This window comes from Sturnus vulgaris, chromosome 7 (genome assembly GCF_052056855.1).
Source record: "Sturnus vulgaris isolate bStuVul1 chromosome 7, bStuVul1.hap1, whole genome shotgun sequence".
Taxonomy (NCBI): Eukaryota; Metazoa; Chordata; class Aves; order Passeriformes; family Sturnidae; genus Sturnus; species Sturnus vulgaris.
In genome coordinates, this window is record NC_142249.1 from 5,470,873 (window position 1) to 5,490,876 (window position 20,004).

The 20,004-nt window shown below is 46.3% G+C and overlaps 1 protein-coding gene across 28 annotated transcripts in view; it reads left to right on the forward strand.

Moving 5' to 3' along the window:
* LRRFIP1 (LRR binding FLII interacting protein 1) overlaps positions 1 to 20,004 on the forward strand; it is a 100,421-nt gene that overhangs the window by 35,620 nt on the left and 44,797 nt on the right. For 20 of the 28 annotated variants that reach the window (XM_088167641.1, XM_088167643.1, XM_088167642.1 and 17 more), the window contains exons 2-6: positions 8,095 to 8,181; positions 14,637 to 14,654; positions 17,849 to 17,896; positions 19,052 to 19,096; positions 19,614 to 19,664. In XM_088167641.1, the coding sequence (XP_088023767.1) occupies positions 8,095 to 8,181; positions 14,637 to 14,654; positions 17,849 to 17,896; positions 19,052 to 19,096; positions 19,614 to 19,664 (249 nt within the window). Of the gene's footprint in view, positions 1 to 1,389; positions 1,468 to 8,094; positions 8,182 to 14,636; positions 14,655 to 17,848; positions 17,897 to 19,051; positions 19,097 to 19,613; positions 19,665 to 20,004 lie in introns of those variants that run through there. The other 8 variants (XM_088167618.1, XM_088167623.1, XM_088167625.1 and 5 more) reach the window with 3 other exon arrangements.

The following is a 20,004-nucleotide window of genomic DNA, read 5'->3' on the forward strand; positions in this document are numbered from 1 at the left end:
ATGGGGCTTGGAGCAGCCTGGGATAGTGGAAGGTGTCCCTGCCCATGGCAGGGGTGGAACTGGATGGGCTTTAAGGTCCCTTCCAACCCAAACCATTCTGTAGTTCTATGATTTACATAAAACCAGTTCGTTTTACAATTGTAGAGCTTCACCTGACTTAAAGCAGGGTTTCTCCCAGGGAGCAGAGTGCCAGTTAGACATCCCTAATCCCTCTTATTTAAAGGAAGCACGACTGGCCTTCCCAGGGACAGTGGGACATGGCTTGGGTCCAGGGATTGCCAGCGAATCCTACTGAAGTAAAACAGTGCCAGTGCTTCCAAGTTAGCTAAAATCCCTGTCAGCAGCATGGCAGCGTGTGCTGTGCCAGCCTGAGCAACCAGATTCCTTGTCCCGGGCAGGCAGCTCATGGAAAAACTGAGCTCAGTGGCTGGGTGGAGGCTCCTTCGTTGGGCTCGCTGGCCGGGAAGGAGGGCGCAGGCTGAGTTGCTAAGGAGCGACCTGTTTGGCTTGCCGTGGAAAATCCCGTGCCAGGAAGAGATGAGTCCCCGAGTGCTCTGCTGCTGCTGCTGCTGCTGCTGCTGCTGCAGGATGGCACTGGGTAAAAGGAGCTCTCTAAGCTTCGCAGCTCTGCCGGCCCCGGTGGTTCCTCCCTGGCCAGCTGCGAACTTGGGATGAAGGCAAGGGGAATTGAGAGATGCTTTGGGTGGAATCCGGTGGAATCGACAGATGGCGGTGATTTGTGGAGCCAGGATATCTGCTCGGACCGTGCTTTCCGTTTAGTGCCACTTCAAACCACTTGTGTCCTCTAATCTTTCTGGACCTTCGGCTCCTCCAGCGACCTTATGAAACACAGAGTGTCATTTTTTGGCCAGCCACTATTCCCGATTGCTCTTCTGCAGTAGTGTCGGACTTCAATTACACGTTTTTTTCCCCCATTATTCCATAGCGTGTAATGCCATTTCTGAAAGAACGAAACCAGCACCAGCCCATCCAGCGTGGATGGCTCGTTTTAAGCTCGGCCCTACACAACTGCTGCAATCCGCAGCACCGATATAATTGCAGCAATTAACAGCAGCGGGGCGGTTTGTTTTGGCCATGCAAAGGCCACGTGGCGTGAATAGGAAAATATATATATATATATATTTATAAGCATGTGCCCTGGGTGTTTGAAAGATGCGCAGCCCGGAGGGAGGGCGGGATGTTCATTCTGGGGCTGTGTATCTCCCCCGGGGACAAAAAGGAGGCGAGGAAGCCCTTTCTGAGGTGCAAGCCTGGCGGCTTTCGGAGCGGTGCCCGGCGGTGGCAAGGTGTATGTTGTCACCCGGCGCTGCCCTTGGCCGCTCCCCGCCCGCTCCGCTCCCCGCTCCGCCCCCGGGCCGTGCCGGGCGGGCCCCGCCGGGGACACACGGCGGCAGCGGAGCCATGGACGCGGCTGCCGACTGCCTCAGCCCGGCTGCCCAGCAGCAGGTAAGGCCGGGGACCGGGGGGGTACTCGGGCAGCACGGCCGGGACAGCTCCACGTGGTGTGAGCCCAGCCCCGGGGGGCTTGTGCCGGGCTCGCTTCGCACAATCGCTGAGCAAAACGGCAGCTGTGAGCGGCTCCGGGAGCCAGCGGAACCTGGTAAATGATTGCTGAGTAAAGTGTCACAGCAGCCCCGTGGGACCAGCCGATGGCCGCGGGCGGGTCAGGCATCCCTCGACAGGAGCTGTCACTCGGGCTGTCAGTGCAAGGGGAGAGGAGCTGTCAGACCAGCCAGGGATGGGCTGTCGGGCCATTAGGAGGGAATCCCTATGCTTACGTGCAGGCTAAGCTTCATCAGCCTGCTGCCTCTGAATAGTAATTTGCATTGAAGAGAAAGGTGAGGAGCGAAGCAGGATGTGGACTGACCGAACCCTATGTGATTCACGAGTTCATTATTCATTACCCTATGAGTAAGATGTGTTGTTTGTATTTATAATTCGTGCAAAAAAAAAAATCAGATAAATATGCTAGTTTGACCTCTTGAAGTCAATATAGTCACTCTTGTTTCGATGCTAAATAGTCACCACTCACCAGTGAGCTCCTGGAATTCCTGGGTTAGGTCACATGCTGCTCAAATGGAGACGGGAAAAACATTGCCATGGGTTAGCCATGGCTCTACCCGGTAGCTGTGTTGGGCAGCTGCGTTACAGGAATATTGCAAATCAGGTGTTGCGTGTCCAAACAGACTTTAAATTATGTAGGAGTGCAAGAAACCTTATCAGATTTTTGACTGATGAAGTGTGACTTGGCTAAACAGAATGAACAGCCCTATAATATTTGAAGAAGGATATACAGAATACTGGAATGGGACAGCATCTGTCGTGAAAAATTTTGTTGGCCCCAAAAATGAGTGGCTTAGCATGTTGGCACGAGGTTTAAATCAGCCTGAGAATAGTTATTGCAGCAATGCACAGCAGTGGTTGCTCACAGGGAGCAGGTGTAATTTAGTCAGGCAGAGTTGTGTTTCAAGGGTTCTCTGGCAGTAGGATCAGAGAGCTTTTCCGGGTATGGTTTGGTGCTGGCAAGCTAACACTTCAATCCTCCACAGAAACTACGACACTGACTTTGATTACTAGTCTTAGAAGCAGGTAATTTTAGAGTGCACTGGAATTGAGGGGTGCTTTGTATAGCTGGAAAACTCTTACACATTTACTATGTGGCAAGTCAACACAGTCATTTTTCACCGCTCAGAAAAGCAGCACAACTTCCTGTCTTTGTTGGCCGTGTCTTGGGGCTGCCAGGCGAACAATGAAGGCCTGGCCATTTGGGGAGGGAAAGGCTCTGAGAATGCACACCTTCAGGATGTGTGTGAGTGTGTGTGGCTGGCCTCTACCTTAGCAACTCACCTAAATAATTCTGTCAGCGCCGCGCTGATGACAGCGCAGCTTCCAGGAAGCCACGGCTTCCGTCACCATTGTGCTTTCATTTATCCCCTGGCCTTGTCCCCACCAGTGCTGTTCAAAACGGGGCTGCAGCCCCCATGCTCCCACTTCTCCCTGCTGCTGCAGGTGGCAGAAGATGCTTCTCACCCTTTCCAGCTGATACCCAATACCTGGTTTGGATTTTTTTTTCAGAGGTAGTTGTGCTCCAGTTACAACCTGCTTAGTTTTTCCCTTTTCAGAGCTAAATATACTGAACCCCTTAAGCCCCCCTTCTGCTGCACAGGGCTGGGTTTTTATTTTCAGGCTAAGTGACCCTTAAGCAGGAGTGTCAAGTACTGAGCAAGTAGCCTGCAAAAGACACGAGCATTTTGCAGTTTAACAGTGCATTTATTTCAGGGCTTGGTGACTGTAAATCATTCTGAGCAACTGCACTAAAAAGACAAGAATTCAGTGTGTATATTTGTAGTATTTGAGTGAATCCCATAAATTAAGGTGATGATTTTTCAGCTGGTGCCCAGTTCTGTGTTCATCTCAGCAGTCTGGTTGCCATCTCCTCTCGTTCTGCCCATGGGGCTTTACAGAAGCCTCTTATGAGGTTTGGGTTTTTTTGGTATAACATGCTCAGTAGGGCTGAAGCTGCCAGTTCTTCTTGTCAGATGAGCAATATTTCATAAAAAGGAAGTTGCAAAAGCTTTGTAATGAGTGCAATTAGGCTTCATATTTTTATTCTTCTGTTTTTGACAGTGATCTGTCACTTTTGATTGAGGCCTGTATTGCTTGCTGAGTCACTGGTGAATTTTAGATGATTTTAAGATCACTTCCTTCAGTCCTGGTGATTTCTAATTTTTTAAAATCTTTAATCCCTTGAATAGCTATTTATGCCATAGGCAGCCTAAAGAACAGCTTTTAGTAAGCTGAATTTCACAAGTCTGTGAATCTTTTGGGTGGTTTTCTAATGTTCAGCAATGTCTGTCTCTGCTACTGCCCTTAGAGGTGACTCGACAGTGGGCTGGACGAAGACCAAAGTCAGCCAGGTAAATCCTGTTTTGGTTTAGTCAGCACACAGAGAGAAATGTAAAGTTAGCATTGCTGCTTTCAGGCTGTGCAAGAAATCAAGGTATTTATAGCATGGAGCAGAGTCCAGGAGTCTCAGAGAGCGTGGTTTGACAAACTCTCAGGAGTTCAGTCACACCCGTGCTTCTGAGGAAGAGGCCCACGATAAATCTGATGCTCCTCTGTGTTTGTCTGAAAGCCTGACCTATGTTTTTATTCTTACATCTCCTAAAGGTTCACAGTTTGGGCAGGTGAGGGTGGCTGTGGGGCTGTTGTGGGTGTCCTTGCCCTGTGCTGTGCTGGGGGTCACCCGCTGTACCTGAGCTGGGCTTTGGCACAGGAAAACCTGTGTGCAGCAGGTCCTGTTTGGCTCCCACACTCACTGTAGGATTTGGTGGGTGTTGGGGTTGCTACCAGACTCTGGTTTGACTTTGGTAACATCCTGCCCAGTGAGGTGTGGACTCACCCCTGCCCTGATGGATTTACTTCCTCTAAGCTCACGGGTGACGCCAGGTTTGTCACCAATGCCACCTACAGAGTATATATTAAAAAAATCATTCTGAGTTAAGTAATTCCATCCACCAAAGCACGCTAGAAATGGGATTATGAAGGCCACAGATTGATCATTTGATGGCTGGCCTGACTATAGCATGATATATTTCTGGTGGGCTGGAGAGCACCCTCCAAGGACTTGTGGGTAGTCTCACATACTGAAGCCTTTTTTTCCTCCTTGAGTATTTCCTGTGCCCCCTTCTCTCATTTTGTTGTGGGCTCCAAAACCCTTTAGGGAAGGATGGCCTGTTTCTTACAAACCCTCCTTTGTCCAGCACAAATGAGCTGGTCTTTGGTCAGGAACCACAGTGAAAATAACTGTGTAATGATCTAAATGGCACCCAGACATCCTTAAGAACATGCTTGAAAATATTCCCTAGTGCTCGAGGTACAGCAGCCTTCTGACAGAGAAGTTGGGGTCACTAAGGAGCCAAGAGCAGGTTGTAACATGATTTGGTGGGGATTTATTCCTTTATTCCGTGAGGATGCTCAGGCAGTGAAACAGGAGCCTGGAGAGGCTGTGGAGCCACCAAACCCCGAGGTTTCCAAGAACCATCTGGACCAAGCCCTGAGCACTGTGATCTCAATGTGATGCTGACCCTGCTTTGAGCGGGACTGGAGACCACACGGGGTCCCTTCCAGCCCAAACAATTCCGTAATTATTTGTTTTGGTGTGATGGAAGTGGATTGCTTTAAAATCTGAGTGTTGAGGATGGAATAACACTTGATGACTTCTTCTAGTATATGCTGACCACGGGTTTTTAGCTTAAAGTTCAAGAACCCAGGATACTGTTTCTGTTGTTTGTATTTAAAGATACTTAAGGCTGATGTGGTCATGGAAAGAAAAAGTTCATAAATGAACAATATACTTGTTCCAAGATGTAAGGCATTGTTAGTCAAAGCTGCTGAGTGAAAATGCGTTTTTATTCTTACAAGGTTTGCAGGTTGGCTTTAAATGGGCAGCTGGAGGGCTGCAAAGATGAAATAGAATAAAGTAGATGGATCGGCACTAAAACCAGAATTATATCCTGAGAAATGACACACAAAATGTGTGGTTTTGCACAAAGTAAAATTGATTTAACTTCCTGCAGTTGGTATCTGTAATTTAGAAACTGGTGAGCCTCATTCTCAGGAAGGCCTGGGAAAAACTGGCTAAATTTTAATTCTTTTTACTACTTTTCAAGTTGCTTCATTTCATATCATATTGTGCTTGCTTCTGTGAGAATATATAATTCTGCAACATAACTAGCAAGTGTATGAATCCTTTGGCCGTTATCATACAGGGAAAACAAGGGGAAATCTGTATAATTTGAATTACACCTGAGTTTTACATATAGGCACCTAGTTCTGATGTAACAGCTCAGCTGGTTATTGGATGACAGCTACGATCATGTTAACATCCAAATAATTTTGTTTCTGCATTTTTTTGTCAGGAGGGAAGTTGGGACTGTGCTGTTTGGTATGTTTTGTTTATGGAGACTTCAGTGCCCTTTATTTTCCATAGGGAAAAAAACAGTTTGTTCTGGTGTTATTCCTCACCTCTATCAGGTGGGATTTACCAGTATTTATTTTTAAATAAACAGAAGGGATCACATCAGTATCAGGCTTGTTTCCAGAGCTGTGATTTCGTGCCTTTAGCACACATTTCAGGGCGTGTTTGGATAAGTGGATGTCATGAGCAATTTCAAACACTGCAGGTGGATCACAGCACTGCCTGCCAGGATTTCCACCCAGGCTTTGCCCAGCAGCGAAGCAGGGCTGCTTTCTTTTCCTTGGACAGACTGCTTCAGGTTGGGAAGTGTTGTTGAAGACACTTTTGGGGATTTGTGCCTGCACCCAGAGCCTGCTGTCACCTGGCTCTGTGAAAAACAGGTAATGAGAGGGGATGGTTTTGGGTGCAGGTGTGGAGAGTCTGTTCCTACTACGAGTTTGTGTCCATGGCACAGCCACCTTCCTCGAAATTCAGGCAGAGAACTCAAGGGAGAGCAGCTCTGTGCAAAACCAGCCCTTTGCTCTTTCTGCCATGGGCTTTTTTTTTACTTATCTGAGAAGGCTTGGTTTTTTGTCACAGGTAATTTCTCAGACTTCACAGAATCACAGAACATTTGGGGTTGGATGGGAGCTCTGGAGTCCCAGTGCAATCCCCTGGGTCACCTAGAGCAGGTGACACTGAAGCATGTCCACTTGGGTTTGGGATACCTCCAGACAGGGAGACTCCACATCCTCCCTGGGCAGCTGTTCCAGTGCTCTGCCACCCTCAGTCAACAGGAATTGTCTCTCATGCTGAGCTGGAATTTCTTGTGGTTTAGTTTATGACCACTGCTCCTCATCCTGCCATTGGGCACCACTGAGAAGAGTCTGGTACCTGCCTTTGGGATATTTGTATGGATTGATGAGAGCCCCTCTTGGCCTTCTCCAGTCTGAGGTTTTAAGATCTACATCATCACAGTGCTCCTGCTCCTCCCATTCATCAGCTCATCCTTGATTTTCATCAGTCCTTGGCTGTTAACTGCAAGTTTCAACCATCCTACTCCTTATTTTTCTTTTTTTTTTTTCCATGTTCTGTTTGTGTTTTTGAAGGCTGTGACCCTTTTCCCTGGGCTTCAGTGATGAATGCACTTACAGAAGGGAAAAGAAATCACACCTTTCTTTTTTTTTTGGTGGCTTTCCTTCTGTTTAGAAGCGCCACTGAAAACACCGGTGTTTTGATTTCTCTGTGTGCTTGACCTTGATCTTGTGGCAGATTTCCCTGTCAATGGATGCTGTACTTAGAGGAAAAGGTTTCAGAAGCACAGGGAGTTGGGTGTAACACCAGGGTGGCTGGCCTTTGCCTCCCTGCTGAGCTACTCATGTACGAAGCCCGAGCTAATTTTACTTTTTCCTCTGTAAGACCTGTTGGCTTTGCCTGGGATTTTAAGCAGAATATTAAAAATGTTGCTCTATAGCATGTTCCATCAGTTCCAACTGGGCTGAAGTGAGGAAGCACCGTAGATCTCTCGAGAGGTCTGTTCTTGGCAGAATTCTGCTCCAGCGAGGCTTGGACTGAAATATGGAATTTTGGAGATTAATAACAGAGCTAGTGCATTTTCTCTCCATAATTTCAGCCTTAGCTGTGCATGTTGAACTCCAGCGTTTACCCAAGTCCTGTACCCAGGTATGTGTGCACAGTGTCAGTGGTTAGGAAAAATGGCACATAATGTGTTTGGTGTTGGTCAAATTAATTCATCAATAAAAAACAGTCCATGCTGCAGGGGAGGGAAAAAAACCAACCTAACCCAAAACAAAAGGAGCAAAACCTGCCTTTCTTAAATAAATCTCCCTGCTTCCTCTCCAGCCACACAAATAATAATTAAAGAGCTCTTTTAAACACAGGTGCTCAGGGAGGGTAGTGCCTGCACGGGGGTGTTTTACCTGACTGTTAAGATAACCAGTTGGGGAAGGCAGGGCCATTACCTGCAATAGGGAATTAACTCCTACAGATGTGTTTACAGCCAAGCCTCCCCATTCCCTGCCCTGCTTCAGGAGCGTGTTCCCCTTGGGTTGCCCAGCTTTCATCTCACCCCATCCCTGTGTTCCTGTTCCCAGGCTGAAGCGAGACTCGCGGCCAAGCGAGCGGCGCGGGCGGAGGCGCGGGAGATCCGGATGAAAGAGCTGGAGAGGCAGCAGAAGGAGGTAAGGCCGAGGCTTTGGGGGGTTGTATCCGGGGAGGAAGATGTTCAGAGATGCTGGAACATCTGTATTTTGTTGAAATAGTCTGCGTGGCACTAATGTTGATCATAGAAAATCTTGGAAAAAACACGGATTGTGGCAAGGATTTTTATCTCTGCGAAGCCGGTGTAATTATTCACAGCAAATCCTGGTGGTTAGTAATTCTTGTTTAATGTTAAACTTTGAAGTATGCAGCTTCTTTGTGTGCCTATGGAGGTGGTGGATTCTTATCACTTCGTTAGAAATCCAATGAATATGGAAGATTCCTGGCCCTTGTATAACTCCCCTGTGAAGTTGTTCTGCTTCCTGCTGTGCAGCTGCTGCCATGCCCTCCCCAGGTTTGTGAAAAGGATGGGCTGCTGTTGGCAGGAGCCAAGGGTAGAGGCTGCACTTGTGAACTGAACCAGAAACGCTCAAAACTTGGTGCTTGGTGATGTGCATTCAGTGAAACGGCAGAGTAGCTGCAAGAGGAACAACAGTAATCAAGATTTAGTTTTTTTCAGTAGATCTTTGAAGGAGAAGGAAGAAATAGGGAGTCGGGGGCAGGGTGTGGGAACACATAGTAAGAATAAATGTGGGGCAGGAAAAAAGGGAAATGGCTTCACACTGACAAAGGGCAGAGTTGGATTGGATATTAGGAAAAACATCTCCCTGTGAGGGTGGGCAGGCCCTGGCACAGGTTGCCCAGAGAGGCTGTGGCTGCCCCATCCCCAAAAGTGTCCAAGGCCAGGTTGGACAGGGCTTGGAGCACCCTGGGATAGTGGAAGGTGTCCCTGCCCAGGGGCAGGAGGTGGAACTGGATGATCTTAAGGTCCCTTCCAACCCAGGCCATTTTGTAATTCAGTGGTTCTACATTTGCTTTATGGTGCAGAGCAGGACCTGGTTGAGCGTTGTAGCATAGAATTAGGAGGTGACAGCAGGATGTGGACCAGGATGTGACAGCAGAGCAGTGCCAGGATGGGCTGCAGCAGCCAGCCCACAGAGAAGAAGCTCTTGGGCAGGTTGCCCAGCTCTTTGTGAGGCAGGTCTGGATGTGTCTCAGCTCCTTTACTGCAAACACAGAGCTTGAGGAAAGTGGGAGCCTTTTCCTGCTGCAGTTGCTGCTTTCTGAAGGGTGTTTCTTGCAACCTGGCCCACACTGGGAAGTGCAGTCACTGTGCTGGCAGCTGGGGCGGGGGGACCTGGGAGCAGCCGTGGGAGGACTGTGCTAAACAGGCACCATGTGTTTTGTTTGGGCAGCAGGGTAAATAGGGGTGTCCTGGCAGCTGACACCGTCTAATTTACAGGTGACTTAATGGAGCTGATGACCCCTTTGCAGATTAAAAGCTGATGCTGCAAAGGATGTCTTAGTAAACTGAAATTTAGGTGTGAAAAAAACTAAAGCTCCTGCAATTAAGAGCTTGTCATCTGAAAACCTGTGAAAACTTTGCATAGATAGAAATGGAGTAGGGTAGGATGTCTCTCTGAAATACCACAGTCATTGAAAGCTCAGCCAGATACCTATCACAGTCTTCTTTGTAACTCACTGGCATAAGTGACATATTTATTTAATATTTTGCATTCTTAGGTATTCTGTAACTTTTTGAAATAGTCTGATCTTAGCCCCCAGATGCCATGTAGAGATATTAAGGATAGCTGCAGGAAGATTTTCATTGCCACAAGTGTCTTGGAGGTATAATAAAACATAAAAACAGAAAATCCCAAGCAGTGATCAACACAAGATATCTGGCACCTATCCCTTCCTTGGAGGGGAACCTGCTGTGACACTGGGATCTGTGCACCTGGTTCTCTGCCATCCTCATTTCCCTTTGCAAACTTTTCAGAAACATAAAGAGCCCTTTTCCACTGCTGCCATGTTAAATAACCAGAAGTTAAAGCACTTGCTTTACTACTTCAGAAGGCTTTTTAGAGCCCTAACTCCCCTCTGGGAGTTAAAAAGCAATAAATGAATTTATTGCGTGCGCGTGTAGTTTTTCATGCTTTAAGCCTTGTGCATGCCCTGGCAGGCTTCTTGTGGAGCATGGATTACTTGAAAATATATTTACACTGCTGGTCTGAGTTAAAAGTTTCCAGGTGCTACCATTACAGGCTATAACTATGGCAGGGAAAGAGAGTGTTTTAATGATTTGGATTTGGAAACTGGCTCCTCTCCTGCCCACCACCTCATATTTATGACATTTCTCAATCTTGCACTTCATTTCCCTCATTTTAAAGTTTTGCATGAAAAGTCTATGCATATGATTGAGAAACTGCACAGCAGGAATAGATGGGCTTTTGGCAGAGAGCAGCCAGTGGCAGGGTGAGATGTGGGAAAGTAGCTGGGGAAGGCTGCACTGCGGTGGGGCAGGATTGCAGGTGTGCTCCTGGGGAGGGATCGTCTCATCCCCTGGCACCACCTCCAGGCAGGCAGCACAAAGAACGGTAACTGTGCCAGTGCTTTGGGGTTTTTTGTTGGTTTTTTTTCCCCTCCAGGGAGGGGAAGCTAAGGAGGAGAAGATGAGCACAAATTTAATAGGGAAGTATAAGCTGAGTACATGAAAAGAATTTTCTGAAGCTGAAGAAAAAAGTGAGCACAAGAATCGTGACCTGATCAAAGAATCTCAGAATGAGTTGAAAGGGCCTTAAAACTTGACTTGTTCCACCCCCTGCCATGGGCAGGACACCTTCCACTAGCCCAGGCTGCTCCTTCCAACCAGTCCTTGAGCACTTCCAGAGATGGGGCAGCCACAGCTTCTCTGGGCAACCTGTGCCAGGGCCTCAGCACCCTCACAGGGAAGAATTCCATCCCAATATCCAGTGTCAACTCTGGAAGCCATTCCCCCTTGTCCTGTCACTCCAGTCCCTTGTAAATAGTCTTGCACCATCCTTTCTGTTGCAGGAGGCTCCTGTTGGAACATTCCCAATTCTCCCAGCCTTTCCTCACAGCAGAGCTGCCCCATCCCTCTGCAGGTGGGGTCTCACCTCAGCAGGACACAGGGGCAGAATTCCTCCCTTTGCTGCTGCCCACACTGTGGGATCAGCCCAGAGCACAGGGAGTTCCTCTGAAAATAAGGATATTGATCACTCTTGCATCATGGAGATGTGAATCAATTTATGTATTTCTTAGAAAATAATAAATATTATTATTTGAGGCTTTATATGATGAGGCTTTAGGAAAAGGCACAGGTCTAACAAGTGTAACAGCTTGAATCATTCTGACTTCTCATTCAGGGCTGCTTTGTTGTTGCCCATTGAAGATGTAAATAATTAATCTGGAGGTCTGGTTAAATTCTCTGATTTGCTTCCACTCATCACTGAGTGCAGGACAGCTCTCATTGCCAGGGCCTGTTCTGAACTGGAAGGACAATTAAAATACATGGTATTTTCTCCCTTCCCTGTTGTCCCACCATTGGTGGGAGTCAGAGCAGTGATGGGTCCTGGTTTACCATAGCATGCTGCCATGCTTTTGAGACATTTGGTTTGCACCTGCAGAGTCTGAGGCCAATCCTTTTGGCTTGTACTGTTGAGATGTGCTCGATCCTGAAACAAATTCCTGTGTGCACTCGGTTAATTATTGTTAATTCATGAAGAAGAGCAAGCCAGGAGTGGGCAGCCCAGTTTTTCTGAGTAACAATTTGTTAATTCTCATGGAGCTACGAAGTAAAATGGGAAGAATAATTTATTATTTTTCCTGTGCATTTTTTTTTTCTCAGAAACTTGACCTGAAATGTATTAAAGCCTTTTTTTCCCAAGCAATATTTAACAGTAACAATTTTGAGACACATAAAAGCTGCAGCAGTAGGGCCATGTGTAGAGAATGCTTTCTGTAGGAGTCTCTTCTGTGTGTTCTGCTGGCAAGGCTTTAAATGTCTCTTCAAGGGCTGACACTTGGAGACCACAGTGTAAGCTGATATTAGTGCCTGGAGTGAAAAGAGACTGATCTCCTCCCACTCCTTAATCGGGGGGATAAGATTCTTCCCTGCCAGTTCACACAGTAGATGAGCCTGTACTTCTAGTTCAAGGCAAGTGCACTGTGCTGGTCTCCTGGCTTCATCTGCAGCTCTTGCTCTAAAGGCACAGCCCCTTGCCTTGGCTGTTTTGTAAATTCCTTCCTTACCTCACTTGCACATACTTTTCCCCCTTTGGACTCATATTTCTTTGGAATAAAATATGCTACCAGTGCTTTCTAGTAAAAAAAAAAAAACCAACAAAAGAAGGGAAAAGCAGATTTTTGTGGCTCAAGTGGGGAGGAGTGAGACTGACTATGAAAACTTGGTGCTTACATAAGCAGGGAAGAAATGAAGGAGGTGGTTAATCTGGGTCTTAGACACTCAGTGTGAAGATGCCCAGGAAAATTTGGAGAGGGATGATGTTTTTAGCAGACTGTTCTTCTGCCACCATCTAACCATGCAGCACTGGCTTGTTCTGTCCTGTTTTAAAGCTACTAATATGAAAAAACTTTATTTTTGTGGGCAGCCTCCTTTAATGAGGAAATCAGGAAGGCTGTCTGCTGTTAATACTGTGGATGAAACACGTTTGGGTTTTTTGGTCATACCCTGATACAGGAAAGTGCTCTTTAAAGCACTTGACTGCTTAGATGTGTATTGACTCTTTTTAGGGGGGACACATCTGCAGCAGAGGCGATTGTTTAAAAGCGTGTTTTCTCTTGTACCACACTTCCTAAAGAGGACAACGTCACCACAGAATCCTAAAATGGCTTGGGTTGGAAAGGACCTTAAAAATGCCCTAATTCCACCCTCCTGCCATGGACAGGGACACTTCTTCCTTGTGCACTGCTGAGGGATCAGTCCCTTTGGAGCAGAGCTGTTGTAATGCCTGTTGGCTAATGGGTTCCTCCAAAACTCCAGGTTTTATAAAGAGCTGGAATAATTAGATGATGCACTTGGCTTTATCTCTGAGGCCTCCCCACCTCCCTGAACAAGGGCCCTGTTGTTATCTTGTCCATTGGCACCCTGGGTCCTGGGCACATGCCTTGCTTTGGATCAGCAGGGAATACCTGCTGTGCCAAGCCTGGAGCACTGGGTTTTGAAAAATGAGGCTTCCATGGAGCTGGGTGAAAAAAAGCAGCATGGAAAAGTTAAAGCTTTGGGGTTAATGTGGTAATTGCCACGTTTGAACCTGTGTGTGGATGAAAGGCACTCAGAGTGTGCCGTGGAGAAGCCAGAGGTTGGAATTGAGTGCAGCTTTGTGGGAGGGCCCAGTTTTATTTTCCTCTTCATGGCTTTCTTAGGGAAAGGGAAGTGGGGTGGTTACTTGTGGGAATGCTGTTTTTTAAATGGGTCCTAATTTTCCCTCCTGTGCTTGCAGGAATGGGAATTAAAGCTGCTGAGGCATTAATCTGGGTTGTGCAGTTGTCCTTTGTGAAGGGGAACCTGATCAGGAGGGCAGGGATTGAGACACAGAAGCTTTTGCTTCCCAGCACTGAGATCCAGATTCCCATGAGGTATCCCTGAGAGCAGTGATTGGCAGGGATCCTCCAAACACCCCAAAATCTGTGAGACTTGACTACCTTGCCACCAGAAGATCGTGCAGCCCGCCAGGTGTTTTTGAACAAGAAGGGTTCTTTGGGGTTATTTTTTCTGAACCCAGAAACGTTTCTGGTTTCAGGAAAGATGTGAGAAAAAAGCCACGTTTTATGTTCTCACGTGGATTCACAAAGCTCATCAGTCAAGGACAGTTCTCCAAGAACACAAAATTCAGATGCAGTAGAGTGCCTGTAAAGGTTTTATGTATTATTATCAAAGTGCTCCAAGGCTATGGAACAACACTGTCAGCAGGGCATTTATTAAAGCCTGAAAACAGTGTGAGGCTCCACAGAAACATTAAAAATTGGCAGAGCAACCTGCAGAGATCCTTTAAGGCTGGAAAATATCCGTGTAAGGAATTTTCCAGGAATTTTCCAGGAATTTTTACACACTGGCATTGTGCTGTGCACAGGTGAAAGGTGTGTGGGGTTGGTGCTTCATCTCTCAAGGACAAATTCTACCCTTCAAAGAGGAACAGTTGGCCTGTAGTTAATTCTGTTTGCTTTTATTGTGGTGGTAGATACACAACTCATCCCATGTTAATATATGGGCATCCATTCCTGTTGTGGAGGGAGGCTGGAAAAATGAGAGGTGCTGGCTCACAGCTGGGCTGAGCCTGGGGATAAAGTGTCCCACGTGCATCCCAGAGCCTGGTGGGAATGGGAACAGGAGTGCTGTGTTCTAGCTGGGCACCTGGAGGGGGCCTACGATGCAAACACTGCTTTTGTCCTACCTAAATCCCCAGGGCTTCACTGTGCTCTTGTCTGTATTCATGCTCTGCTGTATTTTCTCTGTAAATGCTGTTTTTTTCCCTCTAGAACGAGCTGTGGAGCTATGTATCCATCATTCACGCTAGCTTTGTTCCTTGTTTCTTTCCTCTCCCTTTCCCCCCAGATCTATCAGGTCCAGAAGGTAGGGCTTGCTTGCTTTCATTCTTGTTTGCATGCCTTCCCACCTTGCTACAATTTCAGAGTCACAGAGACATTTAGGTTGCAAAAGACCTCCAAGATCCTGGAAATCCTCTGAAGAGTGAGAGGTGCCCAGCAGGCTGTAAATTTCCATGTAATTCTGCCCTCCCCTCCCATAATCTTGTGGGGTGGACAATCAAGGGGAGTGGGGGAAGATGACCCATGTAAGATGTATGGACAGGCACTTAATGTGATTTTTTTGCTACAACCTGTTTGGCAAAGAATAAGCAATAACAGAAAAGTGACTTGGCAAAGCAGGGTCAGAGGAGGGTATGGTGTCACTTTGTGTCACCTCTGTTCGGCCAAGAAAATCACTGGAAGTGTTTCAGGCTGGGCAAGCATTTAACATGTGCCAGCAGGAAGAATGACTTTCAGATGACTTTATTTGCACAAAGTCACTGAAGAAATCAGGGATGCTGTGTTTGAATTCATAATCTTTGAGTAAATAAACTGTATAGCCTTCCTTCCAATGGCACCCAAGCATTAAAAATGCTTTTGAGTTGTTTAATCCTCTCTCATCTCAGTTTAAAGTCATGATCTCTTCCCTCCACCCAATTTCCTTTCCATGATGATGGCAAAGAGGATGATAACAGTAGCTCTAACTGAGGTCACTTGCTAGGTAGCAACAGAGATTTTGGGGTTTGTGTCGTGATGTCTGGCTGTTCTACATTTTCAGCATGTGAACTGTGTGGCACCTAGAAATAGAATATTTACCGGGAGGGAGAAAGCACATTTTTCTTCAAGCCTGCCATTTTCTACCTTATTGAATATTTCTCTTTTTTTTCCCTGAGATATTTTTATTGCTTGCTGAGTGATGAATGTCTCCCTTAACCACGGTGTGCTTGGTTTTGTTGTGGCACTCCAGCTGCCCTAACTGCATGTCTCAAGGCCTGACCCAGCCCTGCACGTGCTTCTGGGGACTGCTGTTCTTCTCTTTGAGTGTGGATGTGTATGAAGAGAGCTGCTCAAATCATGTGCTCTGGTCTTTAATCCTGACCCCGTCAATTTGGCAACAAATCTTCTCTCACTCTTGGTTTTATTCCTGGAGTTGACTGAACACTGAATGACTCCATGTCTGCCCGTGGATCGACAGGCTCATTATTAATCTTTTTTATGGGAACTAATTTAACCTTCTGGTGCAAAAGCAGCCCCGTGGGAGCCCAGGAGGTTGTTTACTCCTGGTGTCCTGACATGGATGAGATGATAAGTGGGTTATCCTCCCAACATCCCATGGCGATTTTGTGAGTCTGGCAGTTTCACTGTCACTCGCTGAGCAAATCGCATCTGGAATTCTCTCTCAATGGTATTAACATCATTAATTATTGAATTGTATTATCACTTTTCGAGGTAGAAGGGAACCTGAGTCCAGCAAAGACCTCTAAGTGAAACCTAAATGAGTGGAAAAGCACCGTTTCCTCCTTTAACCCATTGGAATCAGGCCTCTGGGGGCAGAACAGAAGAGTCAGAGTGGAGAGACAACTGAGAAAAGTGGCTGTGAGGGGTCAAAATACTTGAGAGTTCAAAAGCTGCCAGTTCAGTCCAGTATGACATGTGCTCTTTAAAAGATTATAAATTAATAACAGTCTCTGGGCAGCCTCATTCATAAAGATTTTTCTTTAGGGGATGTTAAGCACCTAGCTGAATAATTTGAAATGGAGAAGTAAAAGCCTGTAAGTGGAACTTAAACTGTGGCATAGCAAGTAAGGGCTGTTTCCTTATCTGCCTTTTGCAAGGCTGAACTCATAAGCCAGTGTCAGACAGCGAGGAGAACAGAGGACATGAAAAGGAAGCAGCAAACCCTAAAAAAATTACAAGTGTGTTTATGCATCCTTCCTATGTGTGAAAAAGGATTCTCCATTTCAGTAATGTGTTTCGGTTTTTTAAATTCATGTCTAGTGTTAGAAAATGTTCTCAGTCTGTTAATGGCTAAAAAGCCTCTAATAAGGCTTTACCTGACCTGCTTTACTACAAAGCATATAATCTGTAGGTTCTCATTGTGTACACAGCTCTGGGAGTTCATGGAATTTTCAGGGGTCATGCTCAGGTTGAGATGTGCATAACAGTTAATTTCATAACAAACTGGTGCATGGGTTATGAATCTGAAGTGGGAATAAAGTAATGCAGCACTGAAGAATGTGCAGCTGTTTGTTTTTGGTTTATCAATAAATAGTGAATGATGTTTTAAGGGTGAAAATAAAATTGCATTAATACCATTGAGTGAGTGCTAAAACCAGAGTGCAATACAGAACAGGCTTCTGATTAAAAAAAAAAAATAATTTCCTAGGGTTTTGGCTGTTGATACTCCTGCCTCCTCAAGCCTGTAAGAAAGCTCTGAAATACTTATTATTCTTCCTTAATTAAGCAGGATTTCCATTTGGCTATTGCTGCGCTTTAGGCCAATGATTTTAATTCACATGGGAATCATTTTAATGGGTGCCATTAAAAATGCAAAATTCCTGAGACCAGATTTGACAGGCTTGTCTGGGGAGGAAGAAAAGTCCCATTAAACCTGTGGATCTTTGAACATCTTGCTGCCTGGAGGAAGTTCAAGTTCATTGGGAAGTTCCCAGCGTTGTCATCGCCTGCACTGGTGGATCTTGTCCTCTTGTACCCTCACTGGTGCTGCCACTGCTGTCAGGTGGGTCCAACACAGGCAAAAAACCTGGTGCTCTGAAAGGAGCTCTGTGGAGCTCTAATCCAGCAAATCAGGGTGCCCAGAGATGAGCTGTGTCCAACTTGTCTGCCCAGTTTGACAAACCTTTACGGGAAACATGATTTGACAGCAATTTTCATCCTGGAAGTGTTCTGTGCTCTCCTCCCTTGTAATGAGTCTTGACTTAACTGGGTCAGGAATTCAAGACTCATTACTCTTCCTTGCTCCTGGTCCCCAGCACAGGGTTTTTTTGCACTGCTGAGGGAGAAGAAGCTGCCTGGTCATCCCCAAACTCCCCTTTCCCCTTTCCAGGCTGATTTTCCCAGGCACTTGCTGTGGAAGGCTCCGGTGCCACAGCACAGCTCTCCCTGGCACGTTCATGTGGAGCTGTGTGGCTTGGTCAGGGGCTGCCAGTGCATGTCTAAATGTTCTGTGTTTGCTTTTCTCATCTAAATTCTTGTTTTTTTTCCCTTTTCTGTCTGTAGAAATATTATGGGCTGGATACTAAGTGGGGAGACATCGAGCAATGGATGGTAGGACTTGCTCAACGTAGCTCGACAAGTTTTGCGTGTTCAAGTTCTGTGTAGTTCATAGAGTTTGAGATCCCTCAAAGTAGGTATTTTCATGCATTGGGAGTGTGAGTTCTGCTCCAAGCAATCCCACAGTCTTGCTTTTCCAGCTGAAATGTGAGTTTTGATCAGGTTAAGGCTGGCAAGGACTGGGTTAGAGCCATCTCTTTTTACAGACCCATGTCCACGCTCTCACTGGAAGATTAGGTTAGGATGAAAAACCTATTAAAGCCCGTTGGGACACAGCGAGTATTTGTGCTCATTTTACTTTCTGTGGGTTTCATCACCATTTGAGTCTTCTTGAATCTGCCTTCAGGTAAATTGTGGGCAAGTTTCAGAGATGCTGTTTCATTTCCCTTAGCACTTACTGGCCCAGGGGAATCCCTCAGAGGAATTATTACTACTATGATGGCAATCTTCTCTTTTTTCCAATAATACAACGTCCTGGATTTTAGAATTTGCTAAAACCAGTGAATACCAGCTACAGACTTGGCCACTAACAACATCTGTTTTAACACCCGTGGTATGAGATAAAGAAGTTGTTAATGGGCTGAAAATCACTGACTTCAAATGGCAAAACTGAACAGCTGGCTTCCAGTGTGGAAAGTAACTTCCCAAACTCCCCAAATTCCTTGGTCTTTGATAATTAATCAGTAAATACTGGTCTGCATGGACCACCCACCCACCCCAGGACTCACACTGAATCTCCAGATCCTTGCTGGATGAGCAAAGCTCCACGTTACTGGCAGTTCCCTTGCTTGGAAATCAGCTCACCTGTAAGAATCTGTTGACTACAACGTTAAAACCTTTTATTTTTTTGTTGTTTTCTACTGCTGTCCCTAAATTCAGTGGCAAACAAATTAGTTAAAATCAACTTGTTGAAATGTAAAACATTTCCAGCGTCGCAGGGGCTGTGTAGCAGAGGGGAAGAAGAAATTGGGGGTCTCAGAGGAGGGAGGAAGGGTTTTTCTGCTTTGACAGGGTGTCACCTCCTGTTGTTTGGTTTAACTTTACTGGCTCCTCAGCGTGGCTGGAGTTCAGAGTGTGTTTCTGGAACGCTCTGTTGCTGTGTCTGTGCCCTCAACACCTCCCTCTGTTTTCTCTCTGCTGCCTTGGTAGGAAGACAGTGAGCGTTATTCCCGTAGAGCCCGAAGAAATGCCTCGGTCAGTACCTACTTTTGCTTTTTTTTTTTTTTTTTTGTTTAGCTAGACATTTCAGGTTAAGAAAACAGACAGTGCATAAGGCACTTCCTTCTCAAAAGAAAAGAACCAAAACAAGCTCCCACCAGCCCCGGCAAGTGGAAACCCCAAAGCTACTTCCTGACTTCTCTCCCCAGTCACTCCAGGGAGTTGTTGCAAATGTGCAAGAATAAAAGGGGTGGAAAGTGGGGAAATAACCTGTTTGGAGTGTTGAATGTTTATTAAAGGGCCAAGAGCATAGAGTAGGGAATACCTGGGCAAGCTCTTCCCTCACCCTACAGATAAATGTTTGACTGTTTCTTGGGCAGGGTATGATTTCATTTGCTTTCTGCTTATACTTTCAATGCACTTTTTTTAAAAAAACGTTGAGTTTGTGCATCTTTCCTTTCCTTCTGTCCCATCAAAGCCATCAGCATTTGCCTCAGTGCCTGTTACCTGTGTTCTTTTCACTGTTTTTTGTCTCTACACTTTCTCTCGCTAGGCTTCGGATGAAGATGAGCGCATGTCAGTGGGTAGCCGTGGAAGCCTGAGGGTTGGTAAACTCTGCAATCTCTGTGTGCATGTCTGTGTACAGCTGTCACTGTCCCCCTGTGCCCCTGCACTCCCAGGGGATCGTCCTTCACCTGTTCCATGTTGGGTTTTTTCAAGTACACACGCAGATCACTGATTCTCTGCAGTGCGTGCCCTGTGCAGGACCCTTCGTGGTCACTGTTCTTCACTCTTGCAAGAAGGACTTAGGCAAGACATTGGTATCTGCATGCACCTTGTAAGCTCCCCTGTTTCACCCTTGTACTGGAAATTTGGGAAGGGGAAGTGTTAGGGGGTCAGTATTTATTAGCTCAGGGAAGCAGAAGTGATTGATCAATGGAATT